General features: G+C 42.0%; 1 protein-coding gene across 1 annotated transcript in view; it reads right to left on the bottom strand.

Moving 5' to 3' along the window:
• The window catches only part of zcchc7 (zinc finger, CCHC domain containing 7), a 157,806-nt gene that overhangs the window by 136,609 nt on the left and 501 nt on the right, over positions 1 to 20,696 (bottom strand). Inside the window, exons 2-3 of the mRNA XM_061906976.1 lie at positions 6,988 to 7,544; positions 423 to 627 (exon numbers count right to left, since the gene is read on the bottom strand). Coding sequence (XP_061762960.1) covers positions 423 to 627; positions 6,988 to 7,431 — 649 coding nt within the window. The 5' untranslated portion in view covers positions 7,432 to 7,544. The remainder of the gene's footprint in view (positions 1 to 422; positions 628 to 6,987; positions 7,545 to 20,696) is intronic.

The raw sequence follows: 20,696 nt of genomic DNA, 5'->3' as shown, positions 1-20,696 counted from the left end.
TTTTACATTTGCATAGTATATATATATATTATTAATGTTGTCAATACACATCTTTATATATCTAGAAAGGGTGGTCCTAAAGAGGGAGGCATTATTCTCAGGTCTCAAGAAGGTAACGAATACAAGGATGTGTGTGCGTGTGTGTGCAGCACATGCATGCTGATTAGAGGGGGAATATTTTATAAACACAAATTTACACACAGACGCCGCGTGCATATCAACACATAATACACACAAACATACTTAAAGATGCATCAGAGAAGAGAGCAGCTGACCAGACGGTGAGGTGAATGTCAAGTGACCAGAAAAAGGCACACACACACACACACACACACACACACACACACACACACACACACACACACACACACATTTATTGTGCTTATAGTGCAGTCCAAAGTTGAACAATATATTCAACACACCTGAATGGAGGTCATGACCGGCTTCCAAGTTGAGTGTAATGCAATTGTCTCCATCCTGCTGCCCCCTGCCCAGGATCATCCAGTTCTCCAGACTGTCCGAATCAGAGGAGTCGGACTCGGACTCCCATTCTGACTCCGACTCTGAACTGGAGCTGCTGGAATCCACCAACACTGGGGCACTGACTGCCACACTTTTAAGGGATGCCTGTGAAGCAGATAAAGATATGAATTAGTGTTGTCCCGAGAATCGAGATGTCCCATAATGGCTTTTTTGCCGATATCCGATATTGTCCAACTCTTAATCACCGATTCCGATATCAACCGATACCGATATATACTGTACAGTCATAGAATGAACACATTATTATGCCTAATTTTGTTGTGACACCCCGCTGGATGCATTTATCAATGTAACAAGGTTTTCCAAAAATAAATCAACTCAAGTTATGGGAAAAAATGCCAAAATGGTACTGCCATATTTATTATTGAAGTCACAAAGTGTATTATTTTTTTTATAACATGCCTCAAAACAGCAGCTTGGAATTTGGGACATGCTCTTCCTGAGAGAGCATGAGGAGGTTTAGGTGGGCGGGCGGAGTTGAGGGAAGTTTAGAGGGTACAGGGTGTGTATATTGTAGCGTCCCGGAAGAGTTAGTGCTGCAAAGGGTTCTGGGTATTTGTTCTGTTGTGTTTATGTTGTGTTACGGTGCGGATGTTCTCCCGAAATGTGTTTGTCATTCTTGTTTGGTGTGGGTTCACAGCGTGGCGCATATTTGTGACGGTGTTAAAGTTGTTTATACGGCCACCCTGTATGGCTGCTGACCAAGTATGCCCTTGCATTAACTTGTGTGTGTTTGGTATGCCGTAGATATTATGTGATTGGGCCGGCACACAAAGGCAGTGCCTTTAAGGTTTATTGGCAGTCTGTACTTCTCCCTATGTCCGTGTACACAGCGGCGTTTTTAAAAGTCATACATTTTACTTTTTGAAACTGATACCGATAATTTCCAGTATTACATTTTAAAGCATTTATCGGCAGACAATATCGGCAGTCCGATGATATCAGACATCCGTACCCGAGACCAAAATTTTGGGACCAGTACCAAAATGCGTTTCGATACTTTTCGGTACATTTGAAAACTTTTCTAAATAAAAGGGGACCACAAAAATGTCGTTATTGGCTTTATTTTAATGAACAATCTTAGGATGCATTAAAATTATGTTTCTTATTTCAATTTTGTCCTTTAATAAAATTGTGAACACACAAGACAACTTGTATTTTAGTAGTAAGAAAACAAACAAATGTTCCTAATTTATCTCCTGATGTATGCAGTAACATATTGTGTCATTTTCCATTCTATTATTTTGTCAACATTATTAAGGACAAGTGGTAGAAAATGAATTATTAATGTACTTGTTCATTTACTGTTAATATCTGCTTACTTTCTCTTTTAACATGTTCTATACACACTTCGATTCAAATGTAATCATCACTTCTTCAATTGTTTAATACTTTACATTAGTTTTGGATGATATCACAAACTTAGGTATCGATCCTATACCTAGTCGTTACAGGATCATACATTGGTCGTATTCATTTCATTTGTATTTATCTCCTTCATTGATGTGCATTTTTGATCAATAGACAATTAAACTTTAGCAACAAAACACATATTTACACATTTCAACATAATAAGTACGTAGTTAATGGATAGCCTAGATTCACAGACATACAAAACTAAACAAATTGTTACAATAATTATGTATATATTATCATCATAACTTTATGCTTAAGGTCCGTTGATATAAATTAGATCAGGCCTGGGCAATTATTTTGACTCGGGGGCCACATTTAGAGAAAAGAATGTGTCTGGGGGCCGGTATATCTATTTTTAGGATTTCGCTTCACAATAACGTCTGATTAAATGCTAAAAACCTTATGACATAAAGCCTTAAAAAACATAATGGAATTTTAGTTTTTTTTTTACAAACGATAAAACATTGAATATTGACAAAATATGAATGCCATACCACCTTTGGATTGACATATTTTAAAATCAAGTGAAGCGAAGGGTACCCACCTAATATCTGATACATCTGATACATCACTAAACTTTAGAACTTTGTTGTGAAAAGCTCCTTCCGCGTCTGTGGAAACGCTTCCCGCCCACACTGCTTGGGGCCTCGTCTGAGCTGCTGTGACGTAGATGACCATAGTAACTAATTAGATTACAATAGTAACTTGTATATCATCCATAAGCGCAGATTCCAATCATTGAAATACTTTGTATAGTTGAAGACTTACGGTCATTAGAAAACATCACTGCACATCATAATGGCAGCTACATTTTCCATCTTAAAGATTGAAAAAAAAAACTATTTGAGAATGTCCGGAGGGCCAGATTGAAAAGCTTAACGGGCTGCATGTTGCCCAGGTCTGATGTAAATGCTATATCGAGACGGATCCATTAAGAGTTTGAGCAGAAATTTGTCAAATAGGAATTAACTATACACAATTAAACATTAACAAAATGCTGTGTCACATTCAGGTGTTTTAAAGTAAAACCTTTGTGACATGAAAAAACAAGTAATGTAAAAAAAAACAACATGATGTTTAATTTCATGATATCAAAATAAAACACAAAAGCAGTTTGGCTAATGAAGATAAAGTCTAATAAACAAACGATCTTCTCCAACAACACCAAGTTGTTCAGTGCAACAGTTTGGCCAACACAAACTAACAGGAGTGATACCTCTCACATCGAATACACAATTTTCACAGTCTGCGTTCAATTCGATGCGATGACAAAACATTAACGCTCGTATTTATGTTATTTGAACACTGATACAGTTTGCAGTTAAATAAAGGAGTGACCATCCCAGTAAACAAACTACAGACTTCATAACCAAGTTGTGACAACGTTCACGACACATCACCTGCTGCATGTTTCCTCACGTCATTAACTCTCAGTCACAGCTGATGAAAGTCATATTGAGAAAATTGAAAGCGACATCCTTCGCTGTATATTTTTGACTGTGTGATAAATTCTCCAATTTTGTCCACACCTGTCGCCATCTAAGAACAGCGGTGTGCTCTTAAACGCACGCCGAGACTCCGCGGAAGTAAAGTGAGGGTAAATGAAGACAAACCAAGCGCGCAACTCTGTTTGCTCTGATGGGATATCGCTGTCGCAAAATCAGTGACGTTGTGATCCCACATGTTTTTTTAAGCTGAACGATGCATGTGCACATGCGCCATGACTGTTTCCAGGAAGTAAGCAGTGTTGCCTAAAATGCATTTATCAATGACGGTTTATTAAACACACGCAAAGACAATCAAATGATGTGTAAATGTTTGTGCTATGGCGCCATTTTTTGCTTAACTGCAGGTGTTTCCTGCTGATTAAAGCTATAAACCGGAAGTACAAGTGCTGTTCTGTCTTCTAATCGCCCATAACGTTTCTACTCGTATGGACCCTTCATTCATCACTCCAAGCCACGTATGCAAGTTTTGCAATACAACTAAAACTATTCTTACTTAATAAACCGTCCCAAATGTGTGAAGTCTGTACAAGTGTTTTCATGCATATTTGTATGTGCTATTGTAATATAATAAAGCTAGCTTTTTTAGCGTTAACTAGTATGCTAACACCTTTACGAGTGTTTTTGTTAGTATTATTAACTTGCAATGGCTTTATTTTAGTATTGTTTACTTTCACAAATTTCTTAGTAAATTCCGCGAAATGTCAGCATGGAGTTTTTTGGTCTGTTTAGCTGACTGAAGAGCTAGCCTCCGCAGCTAGTGGGTCCATGAAGATGACTTCTGTTTTGTTTGATCAGCCGTTTTACTGCCGTGTTACATACAGACACTGTTTGGAAACAATTAAGATATGGAAATAAACATTTACTTCTGTGTAAGTAAATCATTTCACAACATTTGTATATCTGCAGCTTATAGTCTGGTGAGGCTAAGATATGTTGTTTTTTTTTTTTGTGGGCGCGGCTTATAGATTGGTGCACTCTATCGTCCGAAAACATTTATGTTGGCATGGCTTACAAATCGAATCGAATAAACTCGATACATCGCGGGTTTGTCTCTGTGCGATATAGAGAATTAATCGTGATATTCGAGTTTTTGTTTTCACGCAGTTGCTTTTAGCTGCGGGCATTACACTACATGCGTTTCTCACTCTTTCCTGTCCCTCCTTCTCAGACACATAAAACAAGCGCACCTTCTTACATATGTCACATAATGTCGAGCGTGCAGCGTCATATGCTCTCACGGAGCAGAGGTAGCGGCATGGTAACGTTAACTGTGATGCTAGCGGTGCGGTGCCAGTGGTAATACGAGAGAAAGAAGGTGCCAATCTGGAAACAAATTAAGGAAGAATAATTCATTACCAGGAAAAACAGCACGGGGTCCATCGTCTGGTGGTGGTTTGGCTTCAAGCGGGAAGATGTTGAACCGACAACCGTAATATGTCAAGTATGCGGCAAAAGCGTTGCTACAAAAAGTAGCAGCTCTACTAATGAATAGCATCATTTGAAAAGTCACCTTCTAGAGAATGAAGAGTGCTTGAAACTCTGCAAGTCAACATCTCCGTTCGGTGCCACACCAACAAAATGGCCAAGCAACCATTTCCAGATCAACACCGTATGGAAAAAAAAAAGTCAACAACAGAAGGAGATAACGTCCGCAGGAACCTACCACATAGTGAAGGACATACACTATTTTATTTCCTAATATGCAGCTCATTTTAATTTGACAGTTATTGAAATATCTTGTGTGACATCATGCACAAAAGTGCACTTTATTTGTTTTAAACTATTGTCGTGGCGTTCTGTACAAAAAGTGCACTTTAATTTTGTGTTGTTTTGATGTCATCTTAGTGACATCATGCACAAAAGTGCACTGACAGCTTGTTTTAAAATGTCTCAGACAATCTTGCACTTTCTGTTTGGAAATGACATGAATGTTTGTGCCACTGCTTAATAAGTGTTTAATAAATACACTTTTGGTAAATTGACTTAGTTGGGATTTTCCTCTCTGCATGAAAGTTTAAAATGGGCAAATATTAATGCAGTATGAAGAAAAAGGTTTTAAAGGAGAACATTATCACAATTTCAAAAGGGTTAAAAATAATAAAAATCAGTTCCCAGTGGCTTGTTGTATTTTTTGAAGTTTTTTTCAAAATTTTACCGGTCCCCGAATATCCCTAAAAAAAGCTTTAAAGTGCTTGATTTTCGCTATTTGCGATGCGACTATCCATTTCCCTGTGACGTCATACAGTGCTGCCTATGTAAACAAACAATGGCAGATACCAGAGCAAGATATAGCGACATTAGCTCGGATTCAGACTCGGATTTCAGCGACTTAAGCGATTTAACAGATCACGCATGTATTGAAACGGATGGTTGGAGTATGAAAGTATTGAAGAAGAAACTGAAGCTATTGAGCAAATAGCTATTGACGCTATTCATAGCCATAGCATGGCCGAATAGCTGCGTTAGCATCGCCGGTAAAATGTGCGGACCAAACGATCAGGACTTTCGCATCTCGTGATAATGGAGCAACTTAAATCCTTCGATTGGTAAGGGGGTTTTTTTCGCATTAAATGTGGGTGGAAGTAAACGTAATATAGTTGCAAATGCATCTGCAAGTTATCCATACATCACTGTGTCATGTCTGCTTTAGTACCGATGGTAAATAGCATGTTAGCGTCGATTAGCGTAGCATGTTAGCATCGATTAGCTGGCAGTCACGCCGCAACCAAATATGTCTTATTAGCACATAAGTCAACATCAACAAAACTCACCTTTGTGATTTTGTTGAATTTATCGTTGCAAATGCATCTGCAGGTTATCCATACATCTCTGTGCCATGTCTGTCATCGCCGGTAAAATGTGGAGACACTTTGGTACATTCAATGGGGGTCTGGCGGCAGACACTCTCGCATCTTCGGGCCAGTGGTGCAACTTGAATCCCTCCCTGTTAGTGTTGTTACACCCTCCGACAACACACCAACGAGGCATGATGTCTCCAAAGTTCCAAAAAATAGTCGTAAAAACGGATAATAACAGAGCTGAGACCCAATGTTTACAATGTGTTGAAAATGAAAATGCCGGCTTTATTACCTCGGAGACGTCACATTCTGACGTCATTGCAAAAAGAGCGATAAACAGAAAGGCGTTTAATTCGCCAAAATTCACCGATTTAGAGTTCGGAAATCGATTTAAAATAATATATGGTCTTTTTTCTGCACCATCAAGGTATATATTGACGCTTACATAGGTCTGGTGATTAGGTTCCCCTTTAATGTAGCCACATAGATTCATCCTACTGCTGTGATTATATGCATCAAGTGTTCATTCAAGGCTAAGGCAAAATATAGAGATCTATATTGTGTATCGTGATATGGCCTAAAAATATTGAGATATTAATAAAAGGCCATATTGCCCAGCCCTAGCACCACCCACAAACGGTGTTTACAACATGTGATCCACAGAAGTTAGCGTTTGTCAATATAACGCAGAACTGAGAAAATGCTTTGAAAGTCTCATCTACCTGCTGGTGTGCAGTGGATGTCCGCTTTGGAGGTTTCTTGCTACCCTTCAGGGCACAAACCCCATTGTCATCATCAGAGGCGTCACTGTCAGACAGGGTGATAACTTCGGGGCTGGAGTAAATGACCACGACCTCCTCAAACGGCGACAGTGGTCTTGGGACTTGAGGTACTCCCCTTTTCTTCTTCTGTTTGACCCCTTTTTTACTCTTGTGCTTGACTGTTTCAGGAGATGGCGCAGAGTGTGGAACTTTCCCGGTGACAACGGTCTCTTCGGCCTTTTCGGAGACATGAAGCTCTCCGTTTTGCTCCTTGGAAGAGTAGTGGAGCTGACCGTAGAGGCGGAACTCCAAATCGCTGAAGGCCTCGGACCCCTGGGACTCCTCACCGTCTCCCCGGTAGAGATCGTCCTCAAACGCCTGCCGGTCCTGATAGCTGCAGAACATTGTCCACAGGGAACCAGCCAGATCAGATGAACATGTGCCGACATGCACGCCGCCCGGGCCTCTGATATGGACAACTATCACGGCCGGGGAAGCGGTGGCCTCCTTGGGCAAATCTGAAGACAGGAATAAACACGGAATAATTGTATCACAACAGGAAGGATCCCCCAAAACTTAACTGTCAGGTTCAAACATAGATGACATCTATTAAACAAGACAAGAAGCAAGGAAATAAACAGGGACAGAATAAAATTTGGCTCAATTCGAGGAGAGACGCCCGGACACTGTACCCTTGTACAGTGTCTCAGCACGCTCTAATGCAGACCTGGGCAAATTAAGGCCCGGGGGCCACATGCAGCCCGTTAAGCGTTTCAATCTGGCCCGTCGGACATTTCCAAATAATTTTTTTAGATCTTTAAGATGGAAAATGTAGCTGCCATTATGATGTGCAGTCATGTTTTCTAATGACCATAAATCATCACTATACTAAGTCTTTCAATGGTTGGAATCTGCGCTTTTGCATGATATGCCAGTTACTATGGCCATCTAATTAGTTACTATAGTTACTATGGTAATCTAATTAGTTACTATGTTCATCTAATTAGTTGCTCTGGTCATCTAATTAATTACTATATTAATCTAAGTCCAAGCAGCTCAGACGAGGCACCAAGCAGTGGGGAGATTTTCACAACAAAGTTTTAAAGCTTAGTGACAACCCAGATATAACTGATTGTAGGTGGGTTTTTTTTTGTAATGTTTATGTTTGTTTCGTTGTGTTGGTTGCATTTCTGTTGTGTTTCGCCAGATTGTAAAATATGTCGATCGAGAAAAGGGTGTGACGTTCATATGTTGTCGATATTCAGTGTTTTAGCGTTGATAGTTAATATTGTAAAACCCAAATTATTTATTTTCATGTACATTCTCAGTGCCTCATTGAGTAAAAAAAAGGATGATTCGATTACGTTTTTTAAGGTTGTCTGTCATAACGTTTTTAGCTTTCAATCAGATATTATTGTGAGGTTTTGTATTAGTGTTCCTAAAAATTAGGTATACCGGCCCCCAGGCACATTTTTTTCTCTAAATGTGGCCCCCGAGTCAAAATAATTGCCCAGGCCTGTTCTAACGGAAAAAGGTTCACGTCTCCTCTTTTAGTTGGATATTCCCTGTTTACGTAACAGGAATGGGGAGTATGTAAACAACCATTGTTTTCGGTCACATTAACACAAAAGAAAAAGATGTCTCGGGCTTGGACTGGTCCTGGATCGAGCTTGGGCAGGTTTTGGATCACGATAGATAAACCCTCCTATCTCCTCCCATTGTATACAATGGAATTTTACAAGCCTTTGGCTTGTTAAAACAAAGACAGCCACTTGTCTGTTCACTGGGAACTCAGAGAGCGGAAAGTTTTTTGTTCATTTACATACAATTTTTCTGACATTAACATCCAGGCCTAAAATCTATACAGCAATTACAGTTGTACGGTATACCGATATTGGTATAGTAGCGCGATACTAATGAATCATATCCGGTACTATACCGCCTCTGAAATGTACAGGCCCTTTCGAGCCCTGTATATTACATAAACCGTATTTTCCGGGCCATAAGGCGCACCGGATTATAAAGCGCACTGCCGATGAGCGGGTCTAGTCAGGTCTATTTTCATACAATAGGTGCACCAGATTATAAGACGCACCTCTTTTGTCCCACACGCCATCAGACTGTACAACTCCTCGCTGGAGGGGGGTGGGGGGGTACTGGGACGACAGGCGATGCAAAACAATAACACCAGTGTGCCGTGAGATATTGTCTGGTGTGCCGTGGGAAATTATGCAACTTCACCTAAATGGTCTAAAAAGTATTTTTTGCAAATAAATAGGGTAATTGACTTTTTGAGCAAAATCTCACAAAATGTAAAGTTATCAGCAGCTGGTTCTAGCTGTGTGCTCCCTAAAAGGTTCGGCAACATCCTCCTTCTTTTTTCAAGTTCCACAGTATAAAACTATTTGAACAATTATCTATAAGGCTTTCAACAAGTGTTTAGAAATCGACCAATTATACAACGGAAAAAACTTATGGCCTTCATTCTGAAATCTATGAGGGCTCGTTAACAAAACTGAAAAAGAACATCGTCCATTTCTACTATTGCGTTAAAAAAAACAAAAAAACATTTTCTAAAGCTTTAATGGCAAGAAATAGCCAGGCAGCCCAAGACCAAGTCTGGTGCCAACTGTTGATAATTATGTTGGAAGTTCATTTGCACAATCTCCCCCGTGTGGGTCACACGGTCATGGTACAGGGCCCGGACCATTGCCCTGTCTAGTCCAGCGTATCTGCACCATGATGGCTGCAGATGATTGGCCTCAGAGAATAGCCCTGGCCTGCAGAGACACCACGCTAGGCAGTCACAAGCCGTCCGCGGGGATTAAAAGGAGAGAAAAAGAAGAATCTAAGCAGCTGCTGGGAGAAGACGGAGTCGGCTATGTGGAAAGAAGTTGAGCAAATTACAAACTGCTAGCTGCGAAAGATAACCTAGTTCATTGACTGAAACAGAGAGGCAAGATAGTTTTCTACTGTGTTTTCACACATTAAAATCAGAAAGGACGTACATTTCCGTAAATGTTTGTTTCATCTGACCACAGAATTTTCCTCCAGGTCTTATCTTTGGCCATGTGATGTCAGATGATACATAAATTGAGCTGTTTGGCCACAATACCCAGCAATATGTTTGGAGGAGAAATGGTGAGGCCTTTAATCCCAGGAACACTATGCCTACCGTCAAGCATGGTGGTGGTAGTATTACGCTCTGGACCTGTTTTGCTGCAAATGGAACTGTTGCTATACAGAGAGTAAAAGGGACAATGAACGAGGAAGGAGGATTATCTCCAAATTCTTCAGGACAACCGAAAATCATCAGCCCGGAGGTTGGGTATAGGGCGCAGTTGAGTGTTCCAACCGGACAATGACCCAAACACACGTCAAAAGTGGTAAAGGAATGGCTAAATCAGGCGAGAAAGAAGGTTTAAGAAGAGGGCTAATGTTCATTAAGAAATGATCGATGTTGATCGAATCCTCTTATCGAACAGATTCCTTATCGAATCTCTTATCGAATTCAGATAGGTTGTTGCGTGTGCACTAAGTTCCAAAAGCCGTAGATGTTATGTGACTGGGCCGGCACGCTGTTTATGTGGAGGAAAGGCGGACGTGACTGTGGACAGCATGCGGACGTGATGCGGACGTGACTGCGGACAGCATGCGGACGTGACTGTGGACAGCATGCGGACGTGACTGTGGACAGCATGCGGACGTGACTGAGGACAGCATGCGGACGTGACTGTGGACAGCATGCGGACGTGACTGTGGACAGCATGCGGACGTGACTGAGGACAGCATGCGGACGTTAAAGGGTGAAGGTTTCAGGTGAGAGAGGAAGCTAAAGACACTCCCCCAGTGAGCATATATAGTGCTGCTATGTGCATTGTAAATGTAAAAAAAATGCAGACAAACCGACATCCCGGTGAAGCACACCGTGGAGAAGAAGGGGACCGGCACAGTAGCGAATCGATACACACAACGGGGCAAAAGAAGTCGGCTTTTACTTTTTCCGAGGAGCCCCACGGCAACGAGACTGACTTTGAAAATGAGGAGAGGGAATCTGGCGTGTTTGATGGAGAACTTGCCAAGCTGATCATTTCGGACACAGAAAATGAGGACTTGGATGAATTTGTGGATGAAGATTAAGGCTGGGCGATATGACTAAATAATGTATCACGATATAAGTGTTTCATATCAGTCGATATCGATAATTATTGATAAAAAAAAATAAAAAAAATATTCTAAATAAAAACCAGGAGAAAAAAAGGCTGAATTTAAATACTTTTATTTTAAATATAACCTTTAGAACGAGGTCAGCATTATGAAAAAAAGTCAAATAAGTGAAAATACTAGTCGATGTGCAAATATTGACATGAAATAAATGCTTAATCGAACAAAATGTGCAAAGTATTGTAATTAAGAAATTAGTAGTGTACAACTCAGGCTTTAAAGCCATATTGGTAACAATATATGCAAATAATAACAGTCACATTAAGCAAGCAGAAAAACAAACATGTCTTACAGAATATTGTAAACATCGGAATAAACTTGTGTCTTAACATCTGTGACAAAACAAACCTGTATGACGTGTATAAGATTCTTGTACCCAGACTTCTCAACTATGCTGAGCGGTAGCATTTCCTTCGCTAATTGATACACCACTGCATCCGTTATTTCTTTATAACGGCTGAGTACCTCTCGATGGTGGTCTGTTGTTGCCGCTACGGTGCTGTTCCACTTGCACCGGCTGATGTAGACGGTTGTGGCTGTTTGATACTGCTGTACTCCAGCGGGTGAGAGCGGCTCAGGTGGTAAAATAAGTTTGACGTGTTCCCAGACTTGGTCGGGACGACGACCTTGCAAAGTTTGCAGACAGTATTACCCTGATTCGTATCGGAATTAAAAAATCCAAAATACTGCCAAACTGGTGACATAACGTTTCCTTTTTTATTTACAATTTCCTCTCGTGCTCCCGCACTCATATTCCCGTTTCGTTTCACTCCTCGTTGTCAGCTAGCCGTTGTTGCTTTTTCTTTTTTTTTTTTCCCCCATTAGCAGTTCCCAGAATGCCTTGCGGTTCAGGCTAGGCCGTGATAGGTCGAGAGGCCAAAGCCCTTCCTCTGCCTACACCCCCCAGAATGCCATGCAGTTCTGGCTCGGCCTTTCTTCCTATTTTTTCTAACAGAACTCAGTGAAATTATCGAACGTTCTATCGACCCCACAGTACTGGCTGTCCAGAGTCGGGACCCAGGATGGACCGCTCGTCGCGACCCAGGATGGACCGCTCGCCTCTGTATCGGTTGGGGACATCTCTACGATGCTGATCCAACTCCGCTTGGGATGGTTTCCTGTGGACGAGACTCTCGCTGCTGTCTTGGATCCGCTTTGAACTGAACTCTCACGGCTGTGTTGGAGCCACTATGGATTGAACTTTCACAGTACCATGTTAGACCCGCTCGACATCCATTGCTTTCGGTCCCCTAGAGGGGGGGGGGGTTGCCCACATTTGAGGTCCTCTCCAAGGTTTCTCATAGTCATCATTGTCACTGGCGTCCCACTGGGTGTGAATTCTCCTTGCCCACTGGGTGTGAGTTTTCCTTGCCCTTATGTGGGTTCTTCCGAGGATGTCGTAGTGGTTTGTACAGTCCTTTGAGACATTTGTGATTTAGGGCTAAACATTGATTTTCTATTGATATTGATCACATGTCTATCGCGATATATATTGTTATTGTTTTATTGCCCAGCCCTAATGAGGATTGATCAAAAAATAATGTGAGTACATTGATAAATACTTCAATAAAGTGCAACCGAACTCAGCTTTGCTCCTGCTGCCTTTTTAATCAGCGTCCATGCATGCTATCCATCTATCCATCCATCCATCTTCAACCGCTTATCCCGAATCGGGTCGCGGGGACAACAGCTCCAGCAGAGACCCCCAGACTTCCTTCTTCTGAGTAACATTAGCAACTTCCTCCTGGGGAATCCCGAAGCATTCCCAGGCCAGAGAGGAGATGTAATCCCCCCATCTGGTCCTTTGCCTGCCGCGGGGTTTACTCCCAGTGGGACGTGCAACGAGGACCTCCCTAGGGAGACGCTCGTGAGGCATCCGCACGAGATGCCCAAACCACCTAAGCTGGCTCCTTTCCAAGCGAAGGAGCAGTGGCTCTACTCCGAGTCTCTCTTAAGTGACTGAACTTCTCACCCCATCACTAAGGGAGATGCCAGCCACCCTTCTGAGAAAAGTAATTTCGGCCGCTTGTATCCGCGATCTTACTCTTTCGGTCATGACCCACACTTCATGACCATAGGTGAGAGTAGGAATGTAGATAGTTCGGTAGACCGAGAGCTTTGCCTTCTGTTGCAGCTCTCGTTTCGTCACAACAGTGCGGCAGAGAGACTGCAATACTGCCCCGGCTGTTCCGATTCTTCTGCTGATTTCTTTCTCCATATTTCCCTCACTCGTGAACAAGACTCCGAGATACTTAAACTCCTCCACCTGGGACAGAATCTCGTTTTCTACCTGGACTGTACAAACCATCGGTTTCCTGCTGAGAACCATGGCCTCAGATTTGGAGATGCTGATCCTCATTCCAGCCGCTGAACACTCGACTGCGAACCGATCCAGTGAGAGCTGAAGGTCACGAACCGAAGGTGCCATCAGGACCACATCATCTGCAAACATCGGTAACGCAACCTTTAGCCTTCCCGAGACGTATACCCTCTCCGCCATGGTCACGACTCTGCCTGGCGGAGACCAACCCCCACTGGAAACGGATCCGACTTACATCCAAGCACCCGGACACAACTCTCGCTTTGGTTGTACAGAGATTGGATGGCCCTTAGCAGGATTCACCTCACTCCGTACTCCCTCAGCACCTCCCACAAGATCTCCCGGGGGACACGGTCATACGCCTTCTCCAAATCCACAAAGCACATGTAGACTGGATGGGCATACTCCCAGGCCTTCTCCAGGATTCCCGCAAGAGTAAAGAGCTGGTCAGTTGTCCCACGACCAGGACGGAATCCACATTGCTCCTTTTGAATCGGAGGTTGCATGCTTGCGTATGTTTAACCATGCCTGCGCCCAAAAATACGCAGCGCCTTATTTATGTGTTAAATACAGAAATAGCACCCGTAACTGACACGGCGCATTTTAGTACGGTGCGCCCTATGGTCGCGAAAACACGACATAGTGGTTTTCTTAACAGGAACCGGTTCTCAGAAAGGTATTCTTTTCTTATCGAAAGCATCAGAAGAACCTTTTTTCGAACATCATCCGTATTGAAGAATAGCCTTTCCAAAGTCCTTACTTAAACGTGCGGACAATGCCGAAGAAACAAGTCCATGTCAGAAAACCAACACATTGAGCTGAACTGCACCAATTTTGTCAAGAGGAGTAGTCAAAAATTCAAGCAGAAGCTTGTGGATGGCTACCAAAAGGTCCTTATTGCGGTGAAACTTGCCAAGGGACATGTAAGCAAATATTAACATTGCTGTATGTATACTTTTGACCCAGCAGATTTGCTCACAATTTCAGTAGACCCATAATAAATTCATAAAAGAACCAAACTTCATGTATATGGGAAGTAAACAGTCCACAATAACACAGAATATATACACAGATACACCATTACAGCTGTTCAATCAATCAATCAATGTTTATTTATACAGCCCTAAATCTCAAGTGTCTCAAAGGGCTGCACAAGCCAAAACGACATCCGCGGTACAGAGCCCACATAAGGGCAAGGAAAAACTCACCCCAGTGGGACGTCGATGACAATGACTATGAGAAACCTTGGAGAGGACCGCATATGTGGACCCCCCTCCCCACCCCCTAGGGGAGACCGAAAGCAATGGATGTCGAGCGGTAGAAATGGCCAAGTTGTTAGAGCACTGTTTTTTAACCACTATGCACACTAGTGTGCCGTGGGAGATTATCAAATTTCACCTATTTGGGTTAAAAATATTTTTTGCAAACCAGTAATTATAGTCTGAAAATGATGTGTTGTTGTTGAGTGTCGGCAGGGTAACCGTGTAATACTCTTCCATATCAGTAGGTGGCAGTCGGTAGCTAATTGCTTTGTAGATGTCGGAAACAGTGGGAGGCAGTGTGCAGGTAAAAGGTGTCTAATGCTTAAACCTAAAATAAACAAAAGGTGAGTGCCCCTAAGAAAAGGTATTAAAGCTTAGGGAAGGCTATGCAGAACCAAACTAAAACTGAACTGGCTACAAAGTAAACAAAAACATAATGCTGGACGACAGCAAAGACTTACTGTGGAGCAAAGACAATGTACATCCGAACATGACATGACAATCAACAATGTTCCCACGAAGAAAGATAAAAACAACTGAAATATTCTTGATTACTAAAACAAAGTAGATGCTGGAAATATTGCTCAAAGGAAGACATGAAACTGCTACAAGAAAATACCAAAAAAAGAGAAAAAGACACCAAAATAGGAGCTGCAGTATACACAGGAAAACAGGAATAAGTCAGGGCTTGATGTGACAGCACACCTACTGTGAGACAAGAGCTATAGTGATGCATGCTTGGTTATGCTCTGAAGTCATATCCAACAATTGTGACAACGACTTTTTACTGTCATCTGAGTTTTGTTTTTTAACTATTTCTGACGGTGGTGTGCCTCCGGATTTTTTCATCGCAAAAAATGTGCCTTGGCTCAAAAAAGGTTGAAAAACACTGGGTGAGAGTTAGGTCTGGGCGATATACAGTTGTGATCAAAATTATTCAACCCCCACACAATTTTGGTGTTTTAGCAAGTTGGACATTTATTCCGTATTTTGTTTATAGTCATATCAAATAAAGATGTGTCAAATAGACAAATGCAACTTAAACTGTAACACTATATTTTACAAAATACCAAAAAAGGACATTTTTCTTAATATCTCATTGACAAAATTATTCAACCCCCTTGAAGATCATAACTCTTAAGAACAGAATTTGAATAAGGTATTTTCAATCAGGTGTTGAAAACACCTGTAGATGTGATTAGAACCGTAACGAGCAACAATTAAACTGTTAGAAAAAGACTGTGACGCTAAGCTTCTTGTAGATGGTCAATGGTGTATTTGCAACATGGTGAAGTCCAGGGAGTGGTCAAAGAACTCAAGAGAGAAGGTAATTTCTCTTCATAAGAAAGGATATGGATATAAGAAAATAGCAAAGACATTACACATTCCAAGAGACACAGTTGGGAGCATAATTCGCAAGTTTAAAGCTAAAGGCACAATGGAAACACTACCTGCGCGTGGTAGAAAGAGGATGCTGTGTGCGTACAGTGGTGAAAAACCCCTGAGTAACAGCTGAGGAACTACAACAGGACATTGCAGGTGGGTGAACGCAGGTTTCGTCTCAGACAATAAGGCGCGCACCACGAGATGAAGGCCTCCATGCCAGAAGTCCCAGGCGCACCCCACTTCTGACTACCAGACACAAGAAAAATAGACTCCAGTACGCCAAAAATCATCTGGACAAACCCCAAAGGTTTTGGGAAACTGTTCTATGGAGTGATGAGACAAAACAGGAACTCTTTGGGCCTATGAATCAACGTTATGTCTGGAGGAGAAAAAATGAAGCTTACTAAGAGAAGAACACCTTGCCTACTGTTAAGCATGGTGGGGGGTCAATCATGCTCTGGGGCTGTTTCTCTGCCTCAGGTACCGGGAATCTCCAGCGCGTTCAAGGTATTACGAATTCTATTTCCTACCAGGATATATTAACTGCAAATGTCATGAAGTCAGTGATGAAGCTGAGGCTTGGGAGACGTTGGACCTTCCAACAGGACAACGATCCCAAGCATACCTCCAAATCAACATCAGAGGGGTTGCAGAAGAAGGGCTGGAAGACTCTGGAGTGGCCTTCACAGTTGCCAGACCTAACTCCTATAGAAAACCTGTGGTGGGACTTGAAGAAGGCAGTTGCAGCACGCAAGCCCAAGAATATGAATGAACTGGAGGCCTTTGCCCAAGAGGAATGGGCTAAAATCCCTGTAGATCGTTGCAAGAAGCTTGTGTCCGGTTCTGTATCACGTTTGAAGGATGTAATTACTGCCAAAGGGTGTTCTACTAAGTACTAAAGATGCATGTAACTAGTGGGTTGAATAATTTTGTCAATGAGATATTAAGAAAAATTTCCTTTTTTGGTATTTTGTAAAATACAGTGTTACAATTTAAGTTGCATTTGTCTATTTGACACGTCTTTATTTGATATGACTATAAACAAAATACGGAATAAATGTCCAACTTGCTAAAACACCAAAATTGTGTGTGGGGTTGAATAATTTTGATCACAACTGTACCCGATGTATCACGGGTTTGTCCCTGTGCGATAAAGAAAATGACTATATGGTGATATTGGAATATACGTTCTCACGCAGTTGCTTTTAGCTGCGGGCATTACACTGCATGCGTTTCCCACTCTTTCTTTTCTCTTCCTCTCACAGAGACTCAAAACAAGTGCACCTTCTTACACACGTCAAGTGTTCCACGTCACACACCCTCCCCTAGCAGAGAGGTAGCTATGATTAGCTGTGATGCAAACGGTGCGTTGCGAGTGGTATTAAGAGAGAGAGAAGGTGCGAATCCGGTAACAAATGGAGGAAGAATTAATTCCCAAGAAAAACAGCACGGGGTGCATAGTCTGGCGGTGGTTTGGCTTCAAGCGGGAATATGTTGAACAATTATCCAGCAAAAGCGTTGCTACAAAAAGTACCAGCAATGCTAATGTAGCATCATTTGAAAAGTCACCCGCTAGAGCAGGGGCGCTCACACTTTTTCTGAAGGTGAGCTACTTTTCAATTGACCAAGTCGAGGAGATCTACCTCATTCCTATTTATAATTTATATTTATTTATTTATGAAAGAGACATTTTTGTTAACAAGTTAATGGTGTTTAATGATAATACAAGAATGTTTAACACACATAGATTCCTTTCTTTCATGAAGACAAGAATATAAGTTGGTGTATTTGAGTCTGATGACTTGCATTGATTGGAATTAGACAGTGGTGCTGATAACGTCCGCATTTTCAAATGGAGGAAAAAAAAAGTCCTCCTTTCTGTCCAATACCACATGAAAGTGGTTGGATTTGGCATCTCATTTGTCCAACTTGCATACTCGTTTTTAAACACTTTGTTATGAGAGTAGCATATGTGTGTGGCCCTTTAATGTCTGGCAGCAGGTGAGTGACGTCAGTGAGTGTGCGGGTGGGCAAGCAAGTGAGAAAGCGGTCGCTGAGGGCGGGGGAGAAATACATTGGCATCAAACTCCGTAGCTTGCTAGCTTGTGCGCGCTAGCTTTCTGAGACTCTTATTTTGTTAACACAGGCAGGATGAAACAGGTCTTTTATGGTGAAGACAGGAAGTGTGCAGTCGGTCTTTAGAGTTTTGACAGTAGGTACGGAGTCTCTAGAAATAAAATGTGTTACTCTGCGTCCGCCCTGTTAGTGATTTTTTTCTTAAATATGAGCTTGCAGCAGCCAGCGTCATCTCACAAGATCCTCGGGTGCCGAGAATGTCAAACAACTGACTAAAGTGAAGTCTTGGTATGATTGATGATTGCTCATTTTTATGTATATTTTTTAATGCCTGGCTTGAGATCGACTGACACACCCTCCGAGATCGACCAGTCGATCGTGATCGACGTAATGCCCACCCCTGCGCTAGAGAATGAAGAGTGCTTGAAACTCCGCATGTCAACATCTCCGTTCTGTGCCACACCCACAAAATGCCGAAGCAAAAATTTCCAGATCAACATATTGTGAAAAAGAAATCAACAACAGAATGAGATAACGTCCGCAGGAACCTATCACATAGTGAAGGACATACACTATTTGATTTCCTATTATGCAGCTCATTTTCATTTGACAGTTATTGAAATATCTTGTGTGACATCATGCACAAAAGTGCACTTTATTTGTTTTAAACTATTGTAGTGGCATTCTGTACAAAAAGTGCACTTTAAAGGTCTACTGAAATGAGACTTTCTTATTTAAACGGGGACAGCAGGTCCATTTTATGTGTCATACTTGATCATTTCGCGATATTGCCATATTTTTGCTGAAAGGATTTAGAAGAGAACATCGACGATAAAGTTCGCAACTTTTGGTCGCTAATAAAAAAGCCTTGCCTTTACCGGAAGTAGCAGACAATGTGCGCGTGACGTCACTGGTTGTAGAGCTCCTCACATCCTCACATTGTTTACAATCATGGCCACCAGCAGCTAGAGTAATTCGGACCGAAAAAGCGATAATTTCCCCATTAATTTGAGCGAGGGTGAAAGATTTGTGGATGAGGATAGCGAGAGTGAAGGACTAGAAGAAAGAAAAAAAAGACGAGTGCAGCGGGAGGGATTCAGATGTTATCAGACACATTTACTAGGATAATTCTGGAAAATCCGTTATCTGCTTATTGTGTTACTAGTGTTTTGGTGAGATTATATAGTCATACTTGAAGGTCGGAGGGGTGTGGTGACCGCCAGTGTCTCTGAGGGAAGCCATGGAGGAGCCGAGAAAGTCGCAGCTGCCTCTTTGACAGCTGCAGGAGGAACGACACAAGCTCCGCTCATGTTTACGGTAAGAACTGACAATTTTCTCACTGAAACCTGCCGGTTGACACGTGGTAGGGAACCATGTTCGCTTGACCGCTCTGTTCCATATTAAAGCTCTAGCTGCTGGTGGCCATGATTATAAACGATGTGAGGATGTGAGGTGCCCTACAAACCGTGACGTCACGCACATATCGCCTGCTACTTCCGGTACAGGGAAGGCTTTTTTTATTAGCGACCAAAAGTTGTGAACTTTATCGTCGATGTTCTCTACTAAATCCTTTCAGCAAAAATATGGCTATATCGCAAAATGATCAAGTATGACACATAGAATTGACCTGCTGTCCCCGTTTAAATAAGAAAATCTAATTTCAGTAGGCCTTTAATAACTGTTTAACAAATTTAATTTTGGTAAATTGACTTAGTTGTGGTTTCCCTCTCTGCATGAAAGTTTAAAAGTAGCATATATTAATGCAGTATGAAGAAGAATGTAGATCATAGAATGTAATGTAGACACATATAATCATCATACTGCTGTGATTATATGTATCAAGTGTTAATTCAAGGCTAAGGCAAAATATCGAGATACATATCGTGTATCATGATATGGCCTAAAAATATCGAGATGTTAATAAAAGGCCATATCGCCCGGCCCTGGTTACAGTGTCCGCCCTGAGATGGGTAGGTCGTGAGTTCAAACCCCGGCCGAGGCATACCAAAGACAATAAAAATGGGACCCTGTTACCTCCCTGCTTGGCACTCACCATCAAGGGTTGGAATTGGGGGTTAAATCACCAAAAATAATTCACGGGCGCGGCACTGCTGCTGCTCACTGTTCCCAGGAGGTGATCAAGGGCGATGGGTCAAATGCAGAAAATAATTTCGCCACACCTTGTGTGTGTCTGTGACAATCATTGGTACTCTAACTTAAGTTAACTTAACTTAAACTCACCCTCTAGCTAACACACGTGTATGTATTGTGCAAGTAGCCGGGAGTTACCCGCTCGACATCCATTGCTTTCCTCCTCTCCAAGGTTCTCATAGTCATCATTGTCACCGACGTCCCACTGGGTGTGAGTTTTCCTTGCCCTTATGTGGGCCTACCGAGGATGT

The sequence above is a fragment of the Nerophis ophidion genome, linkage group LG01 (assembly GCF_033978795.1).
Source record: "Nerophis ophidion isolate RoL-2023_Sa linkage group LG01, RoL_Noph_v1.0, whole genome shotgun sequence".
Taxonomy (NCBI): domain Eukaryota; kingdom Metazoa; phylum Chordata; class Actinopteri; order Syngnathiformes; family Syngnathidae; genus Nerophis; species Nerophis ophidion.
This window is presented reverse-complemented; position numbering and strand designations above follow the sequence as displayed.